The following is a 21,059-nucleotide window of genomic DNA, read 5'->3' as shown; positions in this document are numbered from 1 at the left end:
ATGGACTCATCTAGAAATGTTATTCATTACCTTTAAGACTCATTTTGGACTAACGCCGAGCTGTATTTGAGCTTTTAAGCCCCTATGAGCTCAAGCACAGTGAGAAATCCCCAGGCAGCACTGCTCTGGTCATTTTAGAGTCCAGACAGACGACTACGGACTATTAAGCTTTCTCCATCAGGGCTCTTTGAAACACTTGTCTAATGAGATCAAGTCAAACTCTTATAAAAAGTTAGTTGAAGGTAGTGAATGATGATGTGATGTCTGTGATGGGTTTATTGTGGTTGTGATTGCAATGTAATTTAGATGTTTTCTTTTGGTTGTGTTTAAAAGCTACATGTTCCCTGCGATGAGAATTGTACAACCTATACAAAGGGAAGTGTTCTTGTCATCTGTGTTCATCGTCATCTCTGCATTGTTCAATCTGACTTTTACTTTTCTGAGGTTTTTGTAAACTTTCTAAATTTATTTTCAGACTTTTCCAGAACTTATTCTGTACAAGTATATTGTTTCTAATTTTAAAGACACTGAAAAAGAGTAGTACCAGTTTGTTCACATATACTGAAAGCTACAATACTAGTAAAGACAGTATTCATGAAACCTGGACATAAACACACTAGAGAAAATAACTCAGGCAGCACAATAAATATTTTAGAGGAAAGCTCATGTTTAAGAGGTTGGGTCGTACTGTTAAACATCCAGTATTGATGGAGCTAGCACAGGGGCGAATTGACAAAGATTCTAGTACAGAGGGAGGTGAGGTCAGATTGAATGGGTTATCTCAGTTGCATCTCTGTACCGAGACATCAGGCTGCGATGCTATCAGCTCCAGGAATAGCCTGGTGAGGTGGAGATACAAAGGTCCAGTTCATTAGCAGAGAGCCTGTCACAGTGACAGACTACTCTGACAGTTTTCTGGAGCTAACGTCTGAACCGAGCAAAAGTAGAGATGGAATTAAATCTCAACAGTAAGGGAACAGCTATAAATAAAAAGCAATGTCTATTGAAAAAGTTATTTTTTCCAAGTGATTATAAGACAGCTCTTGGAGTGGAACTTGTTTGTAGAAAAAGTGGATGGTTTGGTTGTATTGTCACCTGGGTAACAAAGCTTAAGTGGACAGGGAGACTCCAATGCAGGTGCTGCTATGTTTTTTTTGCTACACTTCCAGACACATTTTTAAAGTTTAAAAAACGAGAAGAAAACTAGGTCCACCCGATCGCCTTCCTGCAAAACTGGTATTTCATGGATATCTGTTGAGTAGTTTCTGAGTAATCCTGATTTATATCGGACAACAGGTCTGCTTCATTAAGGGATCATTTAGTATCTCCTAAACTAATGTATACTGTCTAACTTATATTTGCTCATGTCTGTATTTTCAGTTGGAGCTTTTAAAAGTCTCTTTAAACTCCCATAGCCAGTAAATATCCTTTCACATGCAGCCACCTAATCTCATCTTTGATTTTTTTTTTCCCTCGACTGTTTGCATGTATAAGGAAATACTTAAAGGTGCATATTATTTTTCAGTGTTTAATTTGTACATAGCAGGTTATTTTGCTGCCACAGGATCAATCAAAATCTGTTAAAACGGAATGCAACAGGATAAGATTTTTCAGGATAATTCACAGATTATCTTTTAGCTCATCTGAACAGAAAAAATGTGTAATAACGAATAAGATTTAAAAATCAAAACAAAACAGTCGAAACAAGATTCATGATCCATCATATCCCAAAAGCTGTCTCAAACGCAAACATCAGAAACATCCTTCTACTCTAACTCCTCAGATGAACGAGGTTGATACAACTGTTTTCAGTGGAATGTGAAATTCTTTTAGATTAGAGATTTTTAAGTAGCTCTCCAGGGTGCGTCTGTCCTTGTATTGAAGTTTATAGTCTTCTGTGGAGTTGTGTTGCATATCATTTTCTGTGTTATTCACAATGTTTTCTCCCTGTAGTGACGAAGCACCACACTACACTCTAACACTGCTGCCACAACGTAGCAGTTTGATTGACTATGTGTGACAGTAAAGTCTCTGTCAGATTTACACACTGACATTGTAGCTGCACTCTTCTCTAAGCACTGAATCCATCTCTGTGTTGGATTTACATACTTCTGATGTCTGACCAGATGCATTGATGTGAGAACACTGCATGTGTTGAACACTCCTCTTTGGAATAAGCAGTGTGTGTGTGTGTGTGTGTGTGTGTGTGTGCGTGTGTGTCTGCTCTCCTTCTGGATGCAACACTGTCTACTGGCACCGCTGCTATAATCAGAATTGACACAGGCAAACGGACCATAATCCCCATTAGAAACATAAGCTTGAAGGCTTCTACTGTTGTCACTCACCTGCACCTAAAAGCTGATTCTTCCTCTGCCCTGCTTTTGGTACTCACTCAGTATTTGTGTTTTGCCTTCTTATGCTCCTGACATTCAGCTTCTTATCCAATAACCTGTTACAATATTTTTGTTATTTTACTACAGATGCGTTCATTCTGCTATTAGCCAGAAGCTAAGATCAATCAGAAAAGCTTAGGCTGGCCCTCAGACTACACGAACTTCAGGCTGATTTAACACAGATTTAAATAAATCTCTTCTAGAACCTTGGTCGGTACCGGTGTTGAGCCCAGATTATCTGAGGGGCCACTCTTTAACCACAGCAGAATCATTGGGGCCACTCCAATAAGTATCAAACATGTTTAATTTTTAAACATTTGCACCTGCTTCCTCATGATGTCACACGAGAGACGTGAGGTGGTGTTTCATCTGGAGCCATATTCTCATGTCATTAATGCGGGCTAGTTCAACACAACATCTTTTACATGCTTGACCACATAATGTTAAGTAGGTTGATAGATGCCAAACTGTGACTAGTGCTGCAGAGGGCTGGCCTTCTCATTTTTAATGACTGCAGGGGCAACACAACAATTGAATCAGTGGAAGCAATGGAATTAGAACAACAACAGTGACAAACTGGCAGTCAATATCACTTCCTCAATTTTGTTTTCTCTGTTTATCTCAATTATTACTCTACGTCTTTGCAATTCCCCTTTCTCTCTCTCTCTCTCTCTCTCTTGCTCTGCTGCTGCTATCAACAGGCTCTGAGTATTCCATTAAGATGATGAAGATACTTTGTCCCACAACAGCATCCTTTGTTCGCTCCAAGACTAAAGTCTCCTCTGCGGATAATAAATGTGCCATATTTTTGCAGAGACACCACAGCACAGAATGACGATGTCGTTTCTGGTGTTGACCTCATATTCAAGAGAAAACCATACGATATGAAGCAGACAAACCAGCTCAAATGTCCACGTACAACTCACATCTAATGATTCACGAGTACAGAGGATCGTGGGTTGGATGCAATGAAACAGCTCATAAAAATGAATAATGTAGAGCATCTCACATCATCAATTCATTTCACTATTACAATTACAATATTACAATACACTGCAATAACCTGCATTTTTTTTTTTTTGTATTATCTGTGGACATTTTTTGAACTTGGTGAAGGTTGCATTAAATGTAGTCATTAATATGCATACAATAATGTCCCCTCTGCAAAGGCTGTAAAAAGCAGTGGTCATGGAGCATTAACTGAGAGCTCCTCACAATAATCCTGTTGATACAACTAAAAGCTTTACTTTCATTATCCAGAGAAAATGATGTTTGGGGGGTTTGGGATATTGAGGACACCTCAATATACACTCTATACTGAAATCTGTGACAGATATCTCACCAGTCTGGGGTGTAAATAAGCACAGCGGGGTCATGCACCTATTTTTTCAGATCCCAGGGCTGAAAATTTAATTAACAGATGAAGATACCCAATCTGTTTAACCCATGTGTAATTAGGCAGAGCAGTGCTGCATATTCCCAAATCAGTGAGTGCAGATGAAATGCACGTATCGATGCTAATGCTGGAACATGAATAACCCATTAAAGTTATCGAACCCAGGACAGTCTCTCCTAATTACAGCAGTTTTATTTTATTTTATGTGCGATAGAGTGAACGTACAGTGAATGTAAAATGTATATCAAGATGACAGAGGGTTTAGTGTTCTTCTTCTTTGCATGCGTGATTCTGATAGCAGGTGGTCTGAGCAGGTGGAAATGGTTCCTTTATTTTGTGCCAGTGTTAATTTTGATGACTCACATGCTTTCAGAGCAGCTCTAACAGGGTAGCAATGTTTACTACTCCCACACACCACATTATACAAACAGTGACACGCAGCTATTAACACCCAGCACGAAACATTTACTCCAAACTTCCTGCAATTTAAAACAGGGCTGTAATCAAGCAGAGTATGTTAGTTGATTAAAATTATCAATTGGTTGCATGGGAAACTAAAAAAATCTTTTTCACAACGGGCGAGTGGGCGTGTTGATGATGTTTATAACACACGTCGGACATGAAACTGGAGGAATACAAATATTTCAGGGAGGAAAAGAGGAGGCACACACGTAGAAAATGCAGATGAAGACTTCAACATTAAAAGGCATTGAGATTTGAGAGGGTTTGGGTGATAAGCGCTGACGCCAGTGTTGATGCATTGTAAACAATATCACTTTGCTTCCCGCAGCAGATTTAACGCATCTTTTCTTGCCTCTTTCATGCTCTACCCAGACACCACCCCTCCACTGAATGTTCCTGATCTTGTGAACGTGTCTGACCAGGAGAATCTCCAGTTTGTAAGTGAAAGGCAGTTTAAGGAGTGTGTGTGTTAGAGAAGTGACAATCTATTTGTGTTCCTTTTAGAAAACCAGATAAGGTGATGAATACAAACATGGATATTAGGCCCAAGATGAGGGCTAATTGTCTGATTAGATGTGCTTCAGGTTGATAGATGCACAATAAGCTTGTGCACATAAAGCAGTCATTATGAAACATTAGAGCATTAAATTGAACATTACACAATAGCCAGAGGGAAGAACATGGATGTTCATTAATGTGTCTCTACATGTAGCAGAGTGTCTGCGTTTGTGTGTGCGGGGCTAGTACCTTTTTCTGTGAGTACTTTGTTCTCGTGTTGCCAGGCTCTCTGTGACTCTGCACCTGTCCATGAGAGAGAGAGGGATTGAATTAGCATTACACCAATTACACATTTGAATAGCCTTCTCACTGACTTAAGAGTTTAGCATTGCCTCGAAATAATTTGAAATGCAAATCTTTTGGTTGTAGAGACACACATTCTGTAGCACATCTAATATAGCAGAAGTGTTTATTTACTCCCACACACAGCATAACACAAACACACAGGTAGAAACACACATTTGGTCCTTCTCAAGTCGTCTCCATCCCTTATGGTCGGGCAGCGTGCTTATCCTTAAGCATGAGGATGTTGTTGTAAATTAGCAATGTAAATTTGTGCTTATAGTCACAGAGCAAAGTAGCGCTGCTGCCAGAGGCTCACTGGGGAACAACGGGGCACTGCAGGGAAACTAGAGGCACACACACACACAGACAGAAGTACATACACATCCCCCCTGCTGTGAAAGAACGGGAACATATCGAGGCTCTTCTATCAACACGGAGAAAAGGGAGTTGTGTTACAGCACACCTCCTGAGGCACACTCACTCAAACCCAAAACCGAGCCGTGTTTGCTCTTGAGGGTGTCTCGCTCACCCTCTGAGTAATAAAATGACATGCTTTGCTGACTGGGTTGTTTTCCGCTCAGAGGAATCGCAAATTCTATAAAAATGAAAGTCGTCCAGCGAAGAAGGGTGATTAAATAAACAATGGAACTGGTCTTCGCTGTTAGTTATTTAAACATAGCAGGAGGGCCAGTCTTCTCTGTTTGTGCTCTTTTTACAGGAAACCAAAATGTTAATATAGACTGTTGACATATTGAACATTTAAATGTATTTATTTTTGCATTTTGTATAATTCCATACTATGATTTGTAACGAGTAGGAGGCCTATTATTATTTAAATTGTAGACTCAATTAAGCCCATTATAAATCCAAGGTAAACTGTTTGACAATGACTTCTCCTAAATAAATTAAATCTTTTTACCACAAGAAGATAATCTATGTATAACAAGTTATTGATAAAACAAACCCACCAGCAGACCCAGGGCAACATTAGCATGTACTTGAAGTTGAGTTCCCATCCACACAGGGAATTTATTTCCAAAACCCATTGCCTTTGAAGCTCTATTTTTCTCTCCAGTATACTTGAAAAGGAAATATTTGAAGGCAGTACAATGATATTAGAGGATCTGGACTGGTCATCTCCAACATACAAGTTGTTATTTTTCCACCTAGGTGGTAGCCAAAATCTCAACTCTCATAAATCACCAACAGGTAGAGTTTCTTGTAGCGTGATACCAAGAATTGAAATAAAAAGAATATGCAAGGACAGTCCTGTGTTAAATCATGTTGCAATGAAATCAGCAAACCTTGACCATGATATCTCGTCTGAATGAACAATTGCTATTCCACAAGAATAGTCGCATCATTTTTTACATCACACAATTTTACTTTGAAAATCTCAAGAAATCTTTATTAGTCCTATAGTGGGAAAACACTTTTAAAATCTGTAAGTGTGTGCGTTTAAAAATTATATTATAGTATTCACAGACAGGAATTATCTCACGGACAACAGATTAGACAATTAAAAATGGTTGGCATTACTATGCACACAAACAAAAGTCCACAGACGTTTTGTATTAGTCCTGTGCACTGTTCCACTGAGTGAGGAGAAAGTTATAGATGATCCTGATTACTCACGCTGGTTTATAGTTGTGAGACCAGAACCAAGGCAAGCTTTTCATCATATCATATCATGTTCCCTCTGTTCAGACCCTGCCCAGCAGGCATTGAAGAATGCTGTTATCACAAAAAACCCTGTGCATAAATAAAAGACGTAAGACAGAAATAAATGTGTATCATAAATAATCTGCATTCCTCCATCTTGGAGCCTAACCAAACGATAACTGAAGAAAGACAGTTGGAGATGATGCATTACAGATGGAACTTTAGTGTTCTTATAAAATAAATATGGGCATGGAAATCATAGTTTTGGCAAACAGTTGTTCTGAAGTCTTTCAATTCTGACAAATTACACATTATGTTGTGGAGGAGTAGGCCACAGGGATTTATGGTCCCCTGTTGCTAACTTGTTTCACAGTCCCTATTGCTATCATTCGATGTCCAGTCTTGTTATAATAGACAAGGGGTTCCAACCAGTAGATGTGGAAGGTGGAAGGTGCTGATTTTAAATAAAGAAAAGACAGAATAAATGGTTATGCTTTGATATTTTATTCTAAAAGGAGAACCGCAATTGCTATGAAAGTCTATTTTTACATTGGACCGTCTTCTTCAAGCATGATCCGTTAAATATTTCAGCTTAATTTAAAGAGAGCCCATCATTTTTAAGAACTTTTCATTAATGCCGACATTGAACATTCTCCTTCTTGTTTGTCTGAAGTGGTTCCAATTTTTCTCTAGCTTCTCGTTTGCTTGAGAGCTGTAATTCTCAGAATCCACAAAAAGATATGGCCTTCCTTTTGTAGGTATTTGAAAGATATTCTCAAAGGTAATTTATGTCCTTCCAGATGCCCAACTATTCCAAAATGTGCATTAAATTATAATACTGCATGTAACATATTTTCCATTCTCACTTCATTTTTGTGCCAATTAAAGTAAAGGAAAACATCATTTGTGATTCTGTCTAATGTTGCATATAATGAATTACATATGTCTATACATCTGCATATAGTGCAAGTTTATGTTCGTATTATTTTATTATAAAAACTTTAACCCACCTGTTTTTCTGAATGCTTTTGGTTAAGGGGTTCATACACAGAGCAGACATCTGTGGCAATAACGAATAGGAAGAACCATGACACTGAATCAAAAGCTGTTTCATTATCATGTTAAGGGTTAGAGTGAAAGTTAACAGCAATTTATTCCTTTGTTGTATTGAAGTCCATTAAAATTCAACCATTCAGAAAAGTTTTATCACACAGAAAAATATGCTCCGTGGCTCAAGGCAACCTTATCATTGTTCTTTCCCCTTTTGTCTCCAGTGTGGGGGCACCTCGATCTGGACCAGAGGATTAATCAGCACCAGCAGAAACGGCTGGACAAGTTGAAGTTGGTTTGGAATTTATGTTTGCTCTCGGTTTAAGTAAAGTAAAAAATACTTAAAAGCAATCTGTTCATCTCTGGCTGTGTGTGGGAGACCCCGGTGTCATCGTCAAGTGCCACATCCAGTTTTTTATTTTTCATTTCTACCTGCTGCACACAAGATACCCCAACTGAAATATGGTTGTACTGGAGCTGACAAGTTGTTAGTTGAATACCGAAACATAACAACCTAATTGTAATGTGAGATATTGGTGCATGTGTGTAACTGTACTAAACTAAGATTTAAGGTCATGTGATTTACGGTGTCATCCTCCATCAGGTAAATGTGAAGTTCTGTGAACTTTAAGTTAGCAAACCATTGTTGAGTGGAGGGAGTAAAGCTTAACAGTGCAGTCCCAGAACCATTTTCAATTTGAAATAGTTTAATTGTGTATATGGTAATGCAACTCCCAAACCTTACACTTAGAAAGAGAGTTGTTTAAAAGTCTGAACTTTTTGTTTTTGTTAGCGGGCACATAAATCTAAAGAAGAACTAAAAACTTAATGCATATTATTGTCACTACTCCTAAACCTCTACATAATTCTATACCAAAGCTGCTGGAGCCACTACATAAATCACATTGGCTTATTGAATTGAGGAAGTATGAAATATCTCAGATGATAGATTGTTGGTATTTAGTCAGGATGGCACACAGCCATTTGTGAATACCTGTGTTTTGTGAGTGTGTGTGTGTGTGTGTGTGTAAGAGACAAACCCAAAAAACAAATCAAGAGACAGAGACACAGATTGAAATACATCCTCTCTCACATACGTGTACACACACACACACACATACTCACAGGACCATTGTACCCGACAGTGTGTGTTGGTCTGGTGTATGAATCAGGTTTGTGTCTCAGTGTGCTTTTTCTTTTTTACTTTTTATCAGTGGACGATCCCATTTCCGTTGTGTTGATGCAGCAGATGGATTCTCTCCCACTAACCATTCATCACCTGCCACACCAAAACCCTTTGTCCCCCTTACGCCGATGAAAAATGGGTTTTGAGCCACAATTTTCCTCAAGAAGAGAAAAGTCGGTTAATGTGTCGTCAAACAGGTTTCAACATATGGCTCTGGAAAAGAAAAAGTTAGTATTTTATATCGTTACTCACAGAACATAATGAAAGGGAAAAAATGTCATAGGGCAAAGATGAAACTTAAAATTGCTCTTATCCTCATCTCAGAGGAGAAATAGAGAAAAACATGGGTGACATTGTGTGTAAACACTTTCAATTTCAGCATGACCTTGCCTTAAAGAAACATTACAACATAGATCTTGGGCCTAATTAAAAGTGAATTTGTTTTCATAAATTTTCCAGACAAAAATCTATTGTATCATTGACCTTTACATCTTTATAAAAACATTAACTGAAGTAATACAAGCAATGCAAAATCATTTGTTTTATTGTCTTGACACTGAAATTACTTTGAGACTTCAATACCTTTGAATGCCTCATGTTTATTATTATTAAATTCAATGAATAATTATTCACATGATAAAAAGGGTTGTGTCCATAACCCATAATGACAGTGATGGGAAAAACAGGACAAACCAAATTTTGCTTTTTACTGAGATAATTACTCAACAGTTGTATTTACATAAATGCGTTTCAAAGACAGGATTTTATTTAGCCAGAACTCCACTGTGTCAGGGAAAATAATGAAGCCCCAGTGACACTGTGAGTGAGAGTGAGGGCAGCTGAAAATTAGACATTTGTTATCTTTGTAGAGCAAGAAATGAAATTCAGAGGTAACTACATTTACAAGAGGGCAACTGCTGGTGCTTGAAGGTTTCAAAGGCATTAGGTAAAACTGTAGTAAATTCAGTTTTAAAAATGAGTTTCTATGGAAATACTACAACCGTGTGTGACACATTCAGTCACAAGGAAAATTTGAATATTTTGATATACACGTCCATCAAGTTTCAGCGACAGCAGAGACGTTACATCACACATTATAGGTCACGTACTTAATGAGGTTAGACCACCAACTAATACCTAAATCGATCAGGATCAATGTGACTAAGCTCAGGAGAAGACACATTGATTGGTCACACTGCAAACACCCTTAGTTAATTAATCAGAGAATTAATCAGAGAGGAATGTTGCAGTGTCTGGATTAACAAAAGCCTGGGTTCAGGAAGGTTTTGGAAAGTAATGATTGTTCAGTCATACCACACAACTATAAAGCATGGGCATGATGACATAGGAACACCTTTAGTTATAATGTGCCTGCAGTAAAACTGTGACAACAAACGAATAATTCGTTTGTGCATATTTGAATGATCTGTCATCGGCCACTAGGGGTCCCTCTATCAAAACAATAACAAAAGACCTAGTTTGATGATGTTGTGATACAGCATGGGATCATGGGAGTTGTTGTTGTTATCACTATTGCAGATAAAAATCTACCTGATGCGATTAAGGTGCATATTATTTTCACAAGTTAGGTTACGTATTTAAGTTACGTTGAAGTTACAGGTTACGTAAACAAGCAAAGGGTGATGAAGATTCACGATCCATTATGAGTGACCAGTACAAACAGTAGAAGGAAAAAACTGGCTTAAACTAGCTAGCAGTGTCTTTTTCCTTCATCATTTGTAGGGCAGAGCCACAGGTGAAGTGATACCATGCAACTAAAATGCAACTGAAATGAAACGTCCTTGAATGAAACTGGGGATTCCTCCAGAATTGTTGTATCTTTTCTTTAAGTCAGTATGCTAAATGTTGCTTCCACGACAAGGATGCAACACAAACCCAGAGAAATACCCACAGTGGTAGGGTAAACCCTCTGAACCACAGGGCCTTCGTGTTAGACTGGTAATTATGACAGTAATCGATCCCACAGCGACAGAAAGAGAGAGACGGGCGCAGGATCGGAGACGAGGTGACAGGCAGCATAAGAGAGAGTCAACATGGAACACGCTGAACAAGTGAACGAGTGGGAGAGATCGCCTGCAGATCGACTACCTGATGAATCTGCGTGTCAAACAAATAAACACAAATTAAAACAGCGTTAATCAATCTTTTAGCGTGGCAGGTTACAAAGTAAAAGCCCTGGAGAGGAGATAAATATATGAAAGCACACAGGTGCAGAGGTAATGGAAGATTCAAATTAATCTATGAAGCAACAACCTTCATAATTATACATTTAAAACTGTCGCATAAGCAATTTATTGAATCATATTAAGTAGCACTGCCATTAAATTTACACAAGGTACCAAATGTCTCTCATCTTGAATTAATTTATTGAATAAATCCCTTGGTGCTTATTTACAATATCATTATTGGAAACTGTAAAAATACCCAAGGCAACATCTTCAATGATTCTGAGTTATCCTTTATGAGGCTTGTTGGAGACATATCTTCATCCAATTATATTGTTAAATTAAAAGAGTTCTGGTAGATTAAGCATGAAATTATTTAAATTAAGCAAAATCCACCCCTTAACACTGCAGTCACCCCCATAGTCCTAAAGTTGCTATGGAAGTTTAGGTGCTAGACGTAAAAGTAAACTCGTGAAATTAGTTGACGTAGCCAGGAAGATTATAAGAGACAATTGTTTGAAGTGAACATGACACAGATCAGGTGGAAAACTACATCAATACTTAAATGTCCTTCACACCCTGAATTTGAAACAGATGGCGCAAAGAAAAATATTTTAAATCAATCTTTTATTTCAGTGTCTGTCATTTTACTGGAGAAATACATAAAAATAATAATTTCAGGCTTATTTTATTTTATGTGTAATTCACTATTCATGTATGAATCTACTCATAAATGAGCCGTCTTTGTCATGGGCCTTTAACCCTTTTTAATCACAACAAGTGCTCTGTAGGGAAAGACACATTTCCATGCAGGCAGAGAATATATATATGGCACTAAACCTTTTCACTGAAGCTGGAGATTAACTCTCCGGCAAAATGTTTGGTCCTATTAAAGTAACCAAGACAAACCCAGCTGCTAAAATGATACAAAAAAACAACTAAAACCTAAAGGTCAGCAATTTGTCAAATTACAGAGTATCATAGGGCTATGATGTGTCTTGGCATTGAGTGGACTCAAGAAATAACTTCTCATGTTTGTGTTTCTTCTCAAGCTCTTGGGTCTCTGCTCTAAAGGGCTTCAATATGTGATATGACGTATAAATGGCAGACTGAGGTCGATGTATTGGTCATTTCAGTTGCCAGATGCCACATTTACTTTTCACAGTCACAACATTATAAAAATGTAGGGCTTGATGTGCAAATGTGACATTTAATAGGCTTTGTTCCTCAGTTTGGGTTTGTATCAGGATCAAAGAGCCTTGGAGAAGATTTAACGGCTGAAAAAATTAGCTTTATATGACGGCTTCATCCTTCAAACTACGTCAAACTACTCACAACTTAAGAACCTCCCTCATTCTGAACACACTATGAAAAATACCAGCTACCCTTTTAAAACAGAATTCACTCAGCCGACGTTGGGGTCAGGGTTAGCTTGTTGGTTATGATATAACTATAAGATGCTGTTAATCATCGTCTGTTGTGAGTGTTGTCTTATTTTTACTTGTTACAGTCGCTGCCCTCATTTCTCTCCCGTTCGCTTCCTCATCCACACAAGCTTCCAATTACTTACCTGCCGCTGGATTTGTTATCAGCCAAGGTCGTATAATAAATATACACATTCCCCTGTTTCCTCATTTGTTCATTGCTTTCCAAGTCTCAGACTTGTTGTTTTTTCTTTTTTTCCTTTTGCTTGCTCCTTTCCTCAGTTTATTTGATTTCAACTGATTACCTGAACGACTTTCTGTCTTTTTCTGTCGCCTTTTTGAAATTAACCTTTTGTCCTGAGTCTACTATCCTCTGACCTGCTCAGAAACATTACAGTCGCTAATGTGTGCTTCATATGCTGCACAAGTCTTTTATTGTACACTTCATAACAGTCAACTCTTCGTTCTGCAGCTCTGCAATGACATGTTGACTACATGTTGTCAAGATGGATCAATTGTGAACAAATGAAACCACACATAAATACAACGTACCACAGTGACACACAAAACAACAGTTAAAGACAGCTCTATAATTTTTTTTTTTTTTTTACTTTTAATCACTTTCATAAATGGCAGCCACATGTGGCCACATAATGAAGATTTTATAAAACAACTTTAAACAGGCCTTGGAAAAATACATTTCACCATAAAAGCTCAAATTACTAAATCTTTCATCGTTTCTGCCATGTTGCAAAAGACAATCCACAGTGGTTGCTGTGGGTTGATATATAAATGTATAGAATAAAACATACCTAAATGTTAAAAGATACCATAAGCTGCACAAGCACAGTAATACACTCCATCTCCTCCACTCATGCACATAATTACACAGAAAATATTACTCACACACACACACACACACACACTCACACACTCACGCCATGCATATCCTGGAGGATGAGAAGGGAGCGTGAGAGAGAGGTGGAGAGCACCGCTCAGTCAATTTCTATTGAATCTCACTCCAGTGGGAACATGATAAGCGAAACGGACCTAAAGGATATAACAAGCCAGTGCATTTATGTTTATTTATGTTAGCACTTTATGTCTCAAGGGAAACAACCTGACTGGGCACATACAGGGAATCTTGAAATATATAACAGTTGGAGCATTGGATTAAACAAATATTTTAAATATTAACAAACTAAGATTATTTTATTCGCTGATAATAATAATAATAATTAGATTAATGTAAAAACTCAAAAACTGCACTGGAATGTGAGTTCAAAAAGTGAAATAGATGTATTAAGTAGTCCACATAATTGCTCTATTTTTAATGACACACAGATTACATGTGGACACAAAGACATTGCTCTATTTCGAGACATTTTTGCAAAGAGCACTTGGAGCAGACACAACAATGTGAAGAACACATCTCACCGAAACACACTGATTCTCAGCATTAGAGGCTCTGTGGTAACACATCAGAGAATATTCCGGGGTGCAAAGAAAACAAGAAAAGCAAAAGAAGCTGAGCAGGCATTAAAAGCGTCATATTTGCTGAGAGCTATGTGAATGCAGGTTTAATGATGGAGGCACTCTGCATGTTGAGCAGGTATAAATGTTAAAACCCACCAAAATCCTGGCATGACATTCATAAATTAGGTCCCAGGAAGGTTTATTAAAAAAGCTCAAGCTGTAAGTGTTGTTTAATGGCCATGCTTTTCAAAAAAGGTATTTTAAAAGAGGGTATAAATAATGATTGCTAATACTGTGACTGCTTTTTTTGTAAAATCAGAATTCACATAAAATAATTTTTGTTGTCAAGATTGGAACCAACGTTGGGATGTTTTTGAATCTGGGCAGCAAAAATCCAAATAGAAACTAATAAATATACCAAATTAATTCGTAGGCAGGCTAAAATTCAATTCGTGGTCACCCAGGTGTGACTCAATCATGAAACACAGCTGCATTGAAAGTATCAGTGTCTGTGAACACCCCTATCAACACATAATACAGCATTTAATATTTTAAACATCAGTATCGGAATACTTGTTTCTGATATTGTACCTTTATCTGATTCACATCGCACTGACTCTTCTGTTTTGAGCCTCAGAATTTAAAATTAGGATCATTAAACTAAAAACCTCATATAAAGCTATTCCTGGTGAATTTCTTACTCATTACCAAAAATAATTTTGGCTTCAAGGTCAGTGCCAATATGTGGCTTTCAATTTCAATTTGTAAAAACAAAAAATAGAGTTTATATCCCAACAGTTAACATTAATAGTCATATTTCTCTGTTAACGAAAATAATTGTAAAAAAGAAACACATGTTCCCGTGGCTACACTAGAAAGAAACGAAAACAAGAAAAGAGGATGGTGGGAAGACAGTAGCTAAATAGTAGTGGAAGAACTGAGAGAGAAATTAGTAAAATCTCTGTGCTGCAGTTTGATGTTCTTATCTACATCTGACCATAACCAAGTTTAAGGTCTCAAATAAATCTACACGCGGTAACACCTGTAGTGAATTATTTATTTTGTGGTTTCAAGCTTTTTTCTACAACAGAATTAGTCCCATAACGCTGCGTAAAATAGATTGATCCCTAAACTGATTGCAAAGTACCACAGAAAGAAAAGTTGCATGTTCGACTGTATGAGTGCTGCATATAAATGATATATGTTTCTTTTGAGCAGCAGACTTTCCAATAATCTCAGGAGATGGCTCTTGCTTGCCGATGAGCAACACCGCATTCGGGAAAGTGAGAGAGGGCTTTGATAAAAGTTTTTCTATTACCTCAGTTATTCAAGCAAAACCGGTGACTCAACTTTGCACGTTTCATTGATTCCCAGGAACCTTTTCATTCCTTTTACAGTCATCTGCTTGAATACAGGTTCGTATTCTCCAGCCAATCTGTCTGTCTATAGGAAATGTGAGGAACGAGGCAAATGTGTGAGCTCGCTGTAGTATCACAGTGCATGCTTTGTATGAAAAGGATTTTGTGATGTGGTGAATCTTAAAATAACATTAGGAGTATTTTAATGATATTAAATACCACGGGTATACATGTTTTACTTTGGCAAACAGTACTGCCATATAGTGAGCCAGGTAGTTAAACCCTTGTGGTCTGAGGCTGCATCAAAATAAATGTTTCTAGATCTTTCTATTAAAATCTACAACCGACATACACAGTTCAGACATTGTCAGAATCCGTAGATTCTACAAGATCTTACATCACTCTGAACAGGAGTTACAAGTCTATGAACAGAGGAAAGAAGCTGGAGTAACAGACAGCACTTTTCTATACATATAATCCACTCTATTTGTGAACCTAGCACTTTGTTTGTTAACCCATTCCATTGTGCTCTATGAAGGTTCCATGGTGTAATGGTTAGAATCCAGCGATCCGAGTTCAAATCTCGGTGGGACCTGTTCCTTATGGAGTGGACTAGTGGTTTGAAAAGAGGCAGATCAGACTGGAAGGTCACTGGTGCAAATCCATGGACTCTCCCTACCCCACTGTTTAAGTGCTCCTGAGCAAGGCACCTTGCTGCCCCAACAGCTGCTCCGCAGGTGCTGTGGTCACTGTGTGTATTGTGTTCCATGTGCTGTGTTCACAGAGATGGGTTAAAAGCACAGGTTAAATTTCCCCATTTGCATGTAGTGCTGTGTGTGCATGATTGTGGGATAACAAAGAATTTTTAATTTAATCTTAATCTCTAGGTCAAACTTGAGCCTCATCACAGACAAATCTGGGATTGTACCTAGAAAAAACATGGGTACCACACAAAATGTAATTTTTTGTCTAAGGCAAATCTAAGATGCAAAAATTTTGAAAATGCGATTACACCCCAGAGGGTAGCACACAACCTCTGCAGTGTGTCTCCAGATGTTTTCCTTCTCAGGAAGTGATGTCAACCCGGCCCAGTCAGCCAGACATCTCTGTGCATGAAACTGACCCAACAATTTAACAGTGAACTCAGACTCAAAATATCCAAACAGATGAAAAATGTGGAGTCTTTCTTTGTCTTCTCCTTCGCTCACACTCACTCGCTCAACTTGTCTGTTTCTGTGCTGTCATCTTGCCTCAACGATATTTGTAAGAACAGAGAACAAGAGGGCTTCTGCATTGATTCCTTTGCTTTGTTATGACACTAAATTCTGCCTCAGTGCTCTGCTAAATGAACAAGCCACGCATACGCCCCTGCACACACACACACACTGACACACCATATGACAGATAGCTATGAGCGCTCAACTTGATAAGAGATGATTCTTTGTTTTGAGACTATTGATTTGAGAGTTACGCAATGACACAAGTCTCTTCTCCCCTACAGCACTCTAACACGCTCCCCCATTTATTGCATTCTAATGGTATGGTCAATATATCTTCCATGATGCTGACTACGCAGAAATGCTTTGCCATTATCCAGAGAAAAAAAACAGAAAACATGACAAATAAGACATGAACACTACTGTGAAATGGCATTGTTTCATATGTGAGGTTCCTGAGATGGAGGCCGTGGAAGCACACCGCTCCCCTGGATACCATCCATCATCCAAACATCTAAGAAAAGGATGAATACATTATTCTATTTTTAGGGAGGTATTTCTACATTGCAAGGTTACACTATATGCCTCCATTATCTTGCACACCAAAAAAGGAGAATGGTGGATATGTAAGGCAGCAAATTATCCTATCAGCAGGGAACGTAATTCACCGATGGAGTCAGGAGTAATGGAAAGTCATTTTCACCAGGGGCTGTTTTCCATGTAGGATAGATGCTGTGCTGCCAGCTCAGGACAAATGGCTGCCTCCTCCCCAAGTCACTACGGTAACCCTACACTAAATAGATAAGTAGGCCCAACTGAGGGCTTTGGATGCTTAAATTGTTCCCCTGACCATAGCAACACCAGCATGTGAAAAACCAGAGTGTGGATTACAAGGCACATTTGCAAGATGTGAATATCTGACTTTTATAACTCTATTGTGTGGATGTGGGTGTAGTTCAGCCAGAAACTTAAAATAAATACACAGTTAAATTAAGAAAACATTGCAGTTTATGGCTTAAATGTTGGGACGGTAATCAAAGTAAAATGCTTTATCGACATCAGAAAGATTTAGGCACAACACTTTCTCTCAGTGAAATTCATACTCATCTCTCTAACTCACACGCATTTCCACCTTCATCCTCCTGCAAAAATCCAACTCACAAGATTTGAGAGTGAGACTCCTCATGAAGCGAGACAGGTTTAATGTTGATGTTGGTTTATCTTTCCTAGTAAAGTTAGCAATGTAAACAGCATTAATGTGGCATCCTTGATTCAATTTAATCCACCAGTAATGAGCGCTTGAATGCATTTGATTGTGTTTTGAGGCAGCATTTTTACTGCAAGGCTGAAGTGGGTCTGAATGTAGCCTTGGATAAAGTAGCCGCCTGCTGGCTGTTAATTGAGTGAATGATTGACTATGGGAGAGAGAGAATAACTGAAAAGCTGACTGGGATAATTTAATCTCCTCCTGTGTGTATCTAAGCATCCATGCCACGTAGATTTTACTTTGAGCAAAGCTATAATTAATCTCAGAGTACGGTCAACGTAAAACCCAAACTGTATCATTAGTAAACAACAGAGTTTTGACGATGAAACAGTTGAACAGTAGTTTTAGTAATTTGAAGATTGTTTGGGTGACACAACTGTAATAGGTTTTCTTGTATCTCACAAATGATGATGACAGCATTGACAGTGATGCATTAACACCACAGTGAGAATATTGATTTGAAATGATAAATGAATGGTTTACGTATATTTTTAAACAGTCAGGTTGTACTAAACGTCACATTTAGCTTGACAAACATCACATTTCTGTTCTGAGTCTACTTTTTCATTCCCTGGAATTGTATTATTAACTGTTTGATGCAGTGATTTACAATGTGGCTTCAGGCATTAGCTATTATCAAAAAGACAGATTTGAGTTATGTGTTTGTGACTAATATCAAAAATGCCAATCCTTTCAGTGTTTCATATTCTAAGGAGGAATAAACTGCACAGTGCGACAGTAAATAAAGCAAATTAATGCGTCCTTTGAGGTGAAATCGTGAATGGTTCTAACTAGATAATGAGAATCTCTTAACAGTTAAGCAGTTAAGCAAGTAATTGCTTTTTCATGGACTCAGATTTTGAATTTCTATCATGTGGTGAGACAAAAAAAAAAATCCAATCAAAACAGATAGCAATTAAACTCTTGGGTGAACTTCTGACATGGTTCAGTTCTAAGGTAATCACATAACTTGCTGTGATCCATACTTTATTACCTATCAGGGCGTTAATGATGTTTTCCATATGTAGGGTAGCTAAAGTTTGAATAAAGCCATGTTCTGCTGACATGTGTGATGGCCGCAGTACAACGTGAACAAGACGGATCTGTTCACAGTTTTCAATAGCGACACACTTAAAGTAAAGTGATACAGGTCAGTGTGCATACAGACAGATTAACTCTCTGTACGTAATAAGAATCCTTGGTTTTCCATTTTGGTTTATTTTCTTTCACCCACACCTCCTTTCTTGAAGATTTGCTCAAATCAAGATTTGAGAACTGAATATAAAGATGGACGACCGGGCGGCTCCCCAAAACTGAAGCCAATTCATCTTGATCGTCCCTTGGTACGTGGCTGCGGTATAGGTCCTTTTAGTTAGTTCCTATCACAGTGATATTTGTTGTAGCTTGTTCAAGTGGTGTTAATCAGTTATTTGATGCTATAAAAACGGGGTGAAACTACATGATTGAGAGCTGAGCGTGTGTGAGTGACTGGTTGAGCGGCTCTGGCTCCAAATGACGTCAGAAGCACAAGATGGCTGCACCATAACCAGGACAACAAGAGGAAATGTCCATCCACAGCATAGGCTACAGTCCAAGATTCAGAACTATATTTATTATCTGCATGTTCAATAATGATTTAAAGTTTATTAAAACCATATTATGTCTCTGTGTGATGTACTGTATTAGAAACCTAATCCCAGTGATGGACATAGATGTGTTTTTCAAGGTTTTAAGCCAAAATAAAAAATAAGAGGTTTGTGTCCAGACTGTTATCACAGCATGTTCAAATACAGGAGAGATCCAAGCAATCCTTTTGAGTTCCTGCTGTTTCCATTTCTGAGTCAGTCACCCTGAAACTGATTCCATAAGGTGGCCTGTCCAACAGCAGGAGCAGATTGCATTACTGGTCTGGTCACAGCGAATGGTTGCTGCTAACAAGTTGTTGCTCCTCTCTGACCCCTGTCTCTGAGTGTGTGTGTGGATCTGTGCATGTGTGTTGTGTCTGTGTGCGTGACCCAGAGTGACTTGTTTCCAATAAGGAAATGAAAGCCATTGTGAGATTTTTTTTTTCCTCCCTCAGCGAACCATTTTCTTTTATTACTTCCCCTGCACTTCCTCGAGCCGCTGGGTGCGCTACCACGCCGCAACCAACTCCCAGACAAGCATCGGCAGCATCTATCTTGTGGACAGAAGTGCTGAGTGGCTATTACTTCTCAGCAGACCACATAAAAACCACAGCAATTAAATGCTATCGGGCCATTCGACTTTGTCTTCTTAAGAGGAAAAAAAGGTGGAGTGAATGAGAGAAGAAAGGGACAGAGAGTGAGTGTGAAGGCAAAGGGGAAAGAGAGACCTCAACTGATGCTGCTTAACAGAGAGAAAGATCTACGTCAGTAGTTTGAAATGAAGACAGAGGATTTAAAGACTGTGAAAGTAGCTGTGAAATCAGAGCTGATGAAATACATTTCAATACTGTTCTCGAAGGGACATGAGGAAGCTGTTTAACTGAAGTACAATGGAGAGTCAAAGCAGACTGTGTGGGAGTTACAGCGAGGTCTCCACTTTTAAACAGATTTATAGTTCAAATGGTTCAGCCACAGCTGCATTGTTGTTCTGCCCTCCAGAAGGAAGCTGGAATCATATTTTGTGCTCTTCAGACGGCTCGAGTGAGAATCACTTTTTGAGTTATGGCTTTTCAAATCTATTTTGCAAAACTGAATAAAAATGCTTAAGACGGTCAGCCAGTGCAGACACAGTCCCGGATGTACAACTCATTTTCTGGCCATCTCTGTATGATGTGTGTGGTATTTACTTTTAGTGATATATTTGTAATCTCCAGAGGCCACAGAGGAACTGAAACAAAAACAAAAATAATATGATACTGGCTGTCAACACGGATTAAAATGAATGTTGGCCAGCTACTTGTGAGGCTCCTGTGGGGAATTTCTGCTTCATTCAATGTTTCAGACATGATTTTCCTCACCAGTAAAGTGAGCTTAGAAAGCTCATGGCTCCAAATATGCTCTATTGAACTTCCTGGATACTGTCAATATACTTTATTGATCCGCCATGTTGTATCTCTGTCTTTGTCTCTGTCCTACTAACCACACAGTCAACTGTGCCACTAATCAGTGCTCTG

At 38.4% G+C, this 21,059-nt stretch overlaps 1 protein-coding gene across 5 annotated transcripts in view; it reads right to left on the bottom strand.

The window, feature by feature from the left end:
• Positions 1 to 21,059, bottom strand: part of tnr (tenascin R (restrictin, janusin)) — a 159,982-nt gene that overhangs the window by 85,166 nt on the left and 53,757 nt on the right. For all 5 annotated transcript variants that reach the window (XM_069511223.1, XM_069511226.1, XM_069511224.1 and 2 more), the window contains one exon: positions 4,999 to 5,052. In XM_069511223.1, the coding sequence (XP_069367324.1) occupies positions 4,999 to 5,052 (54 nt within the window). The remainder of the gene's footprint in view (positions 1 to 4,998; positions 5,053 to 21,059) is intronic.

The sequence above is a fragment of the Paralichthys olivaceus genome, chromosome 16, assembly GCF_024713975.1.
Source record: "Paralichthys olivaceus isolate ysfri-2021 chromosome 16, ASM2471397v2, whole genome shotgun sequence".
Taxonomy (NCBI): Eukaryota; Metazoa; Chordata; class Actinopteri; order Pleuronectiformes; family Paralichthyidae; genus Paralichthys; species Paralichthys olivaceus.
Note: the sequence above shows the minus strand (reverse complement) of the source record. Positions and strands in the feature narration are given on the sequence as shown.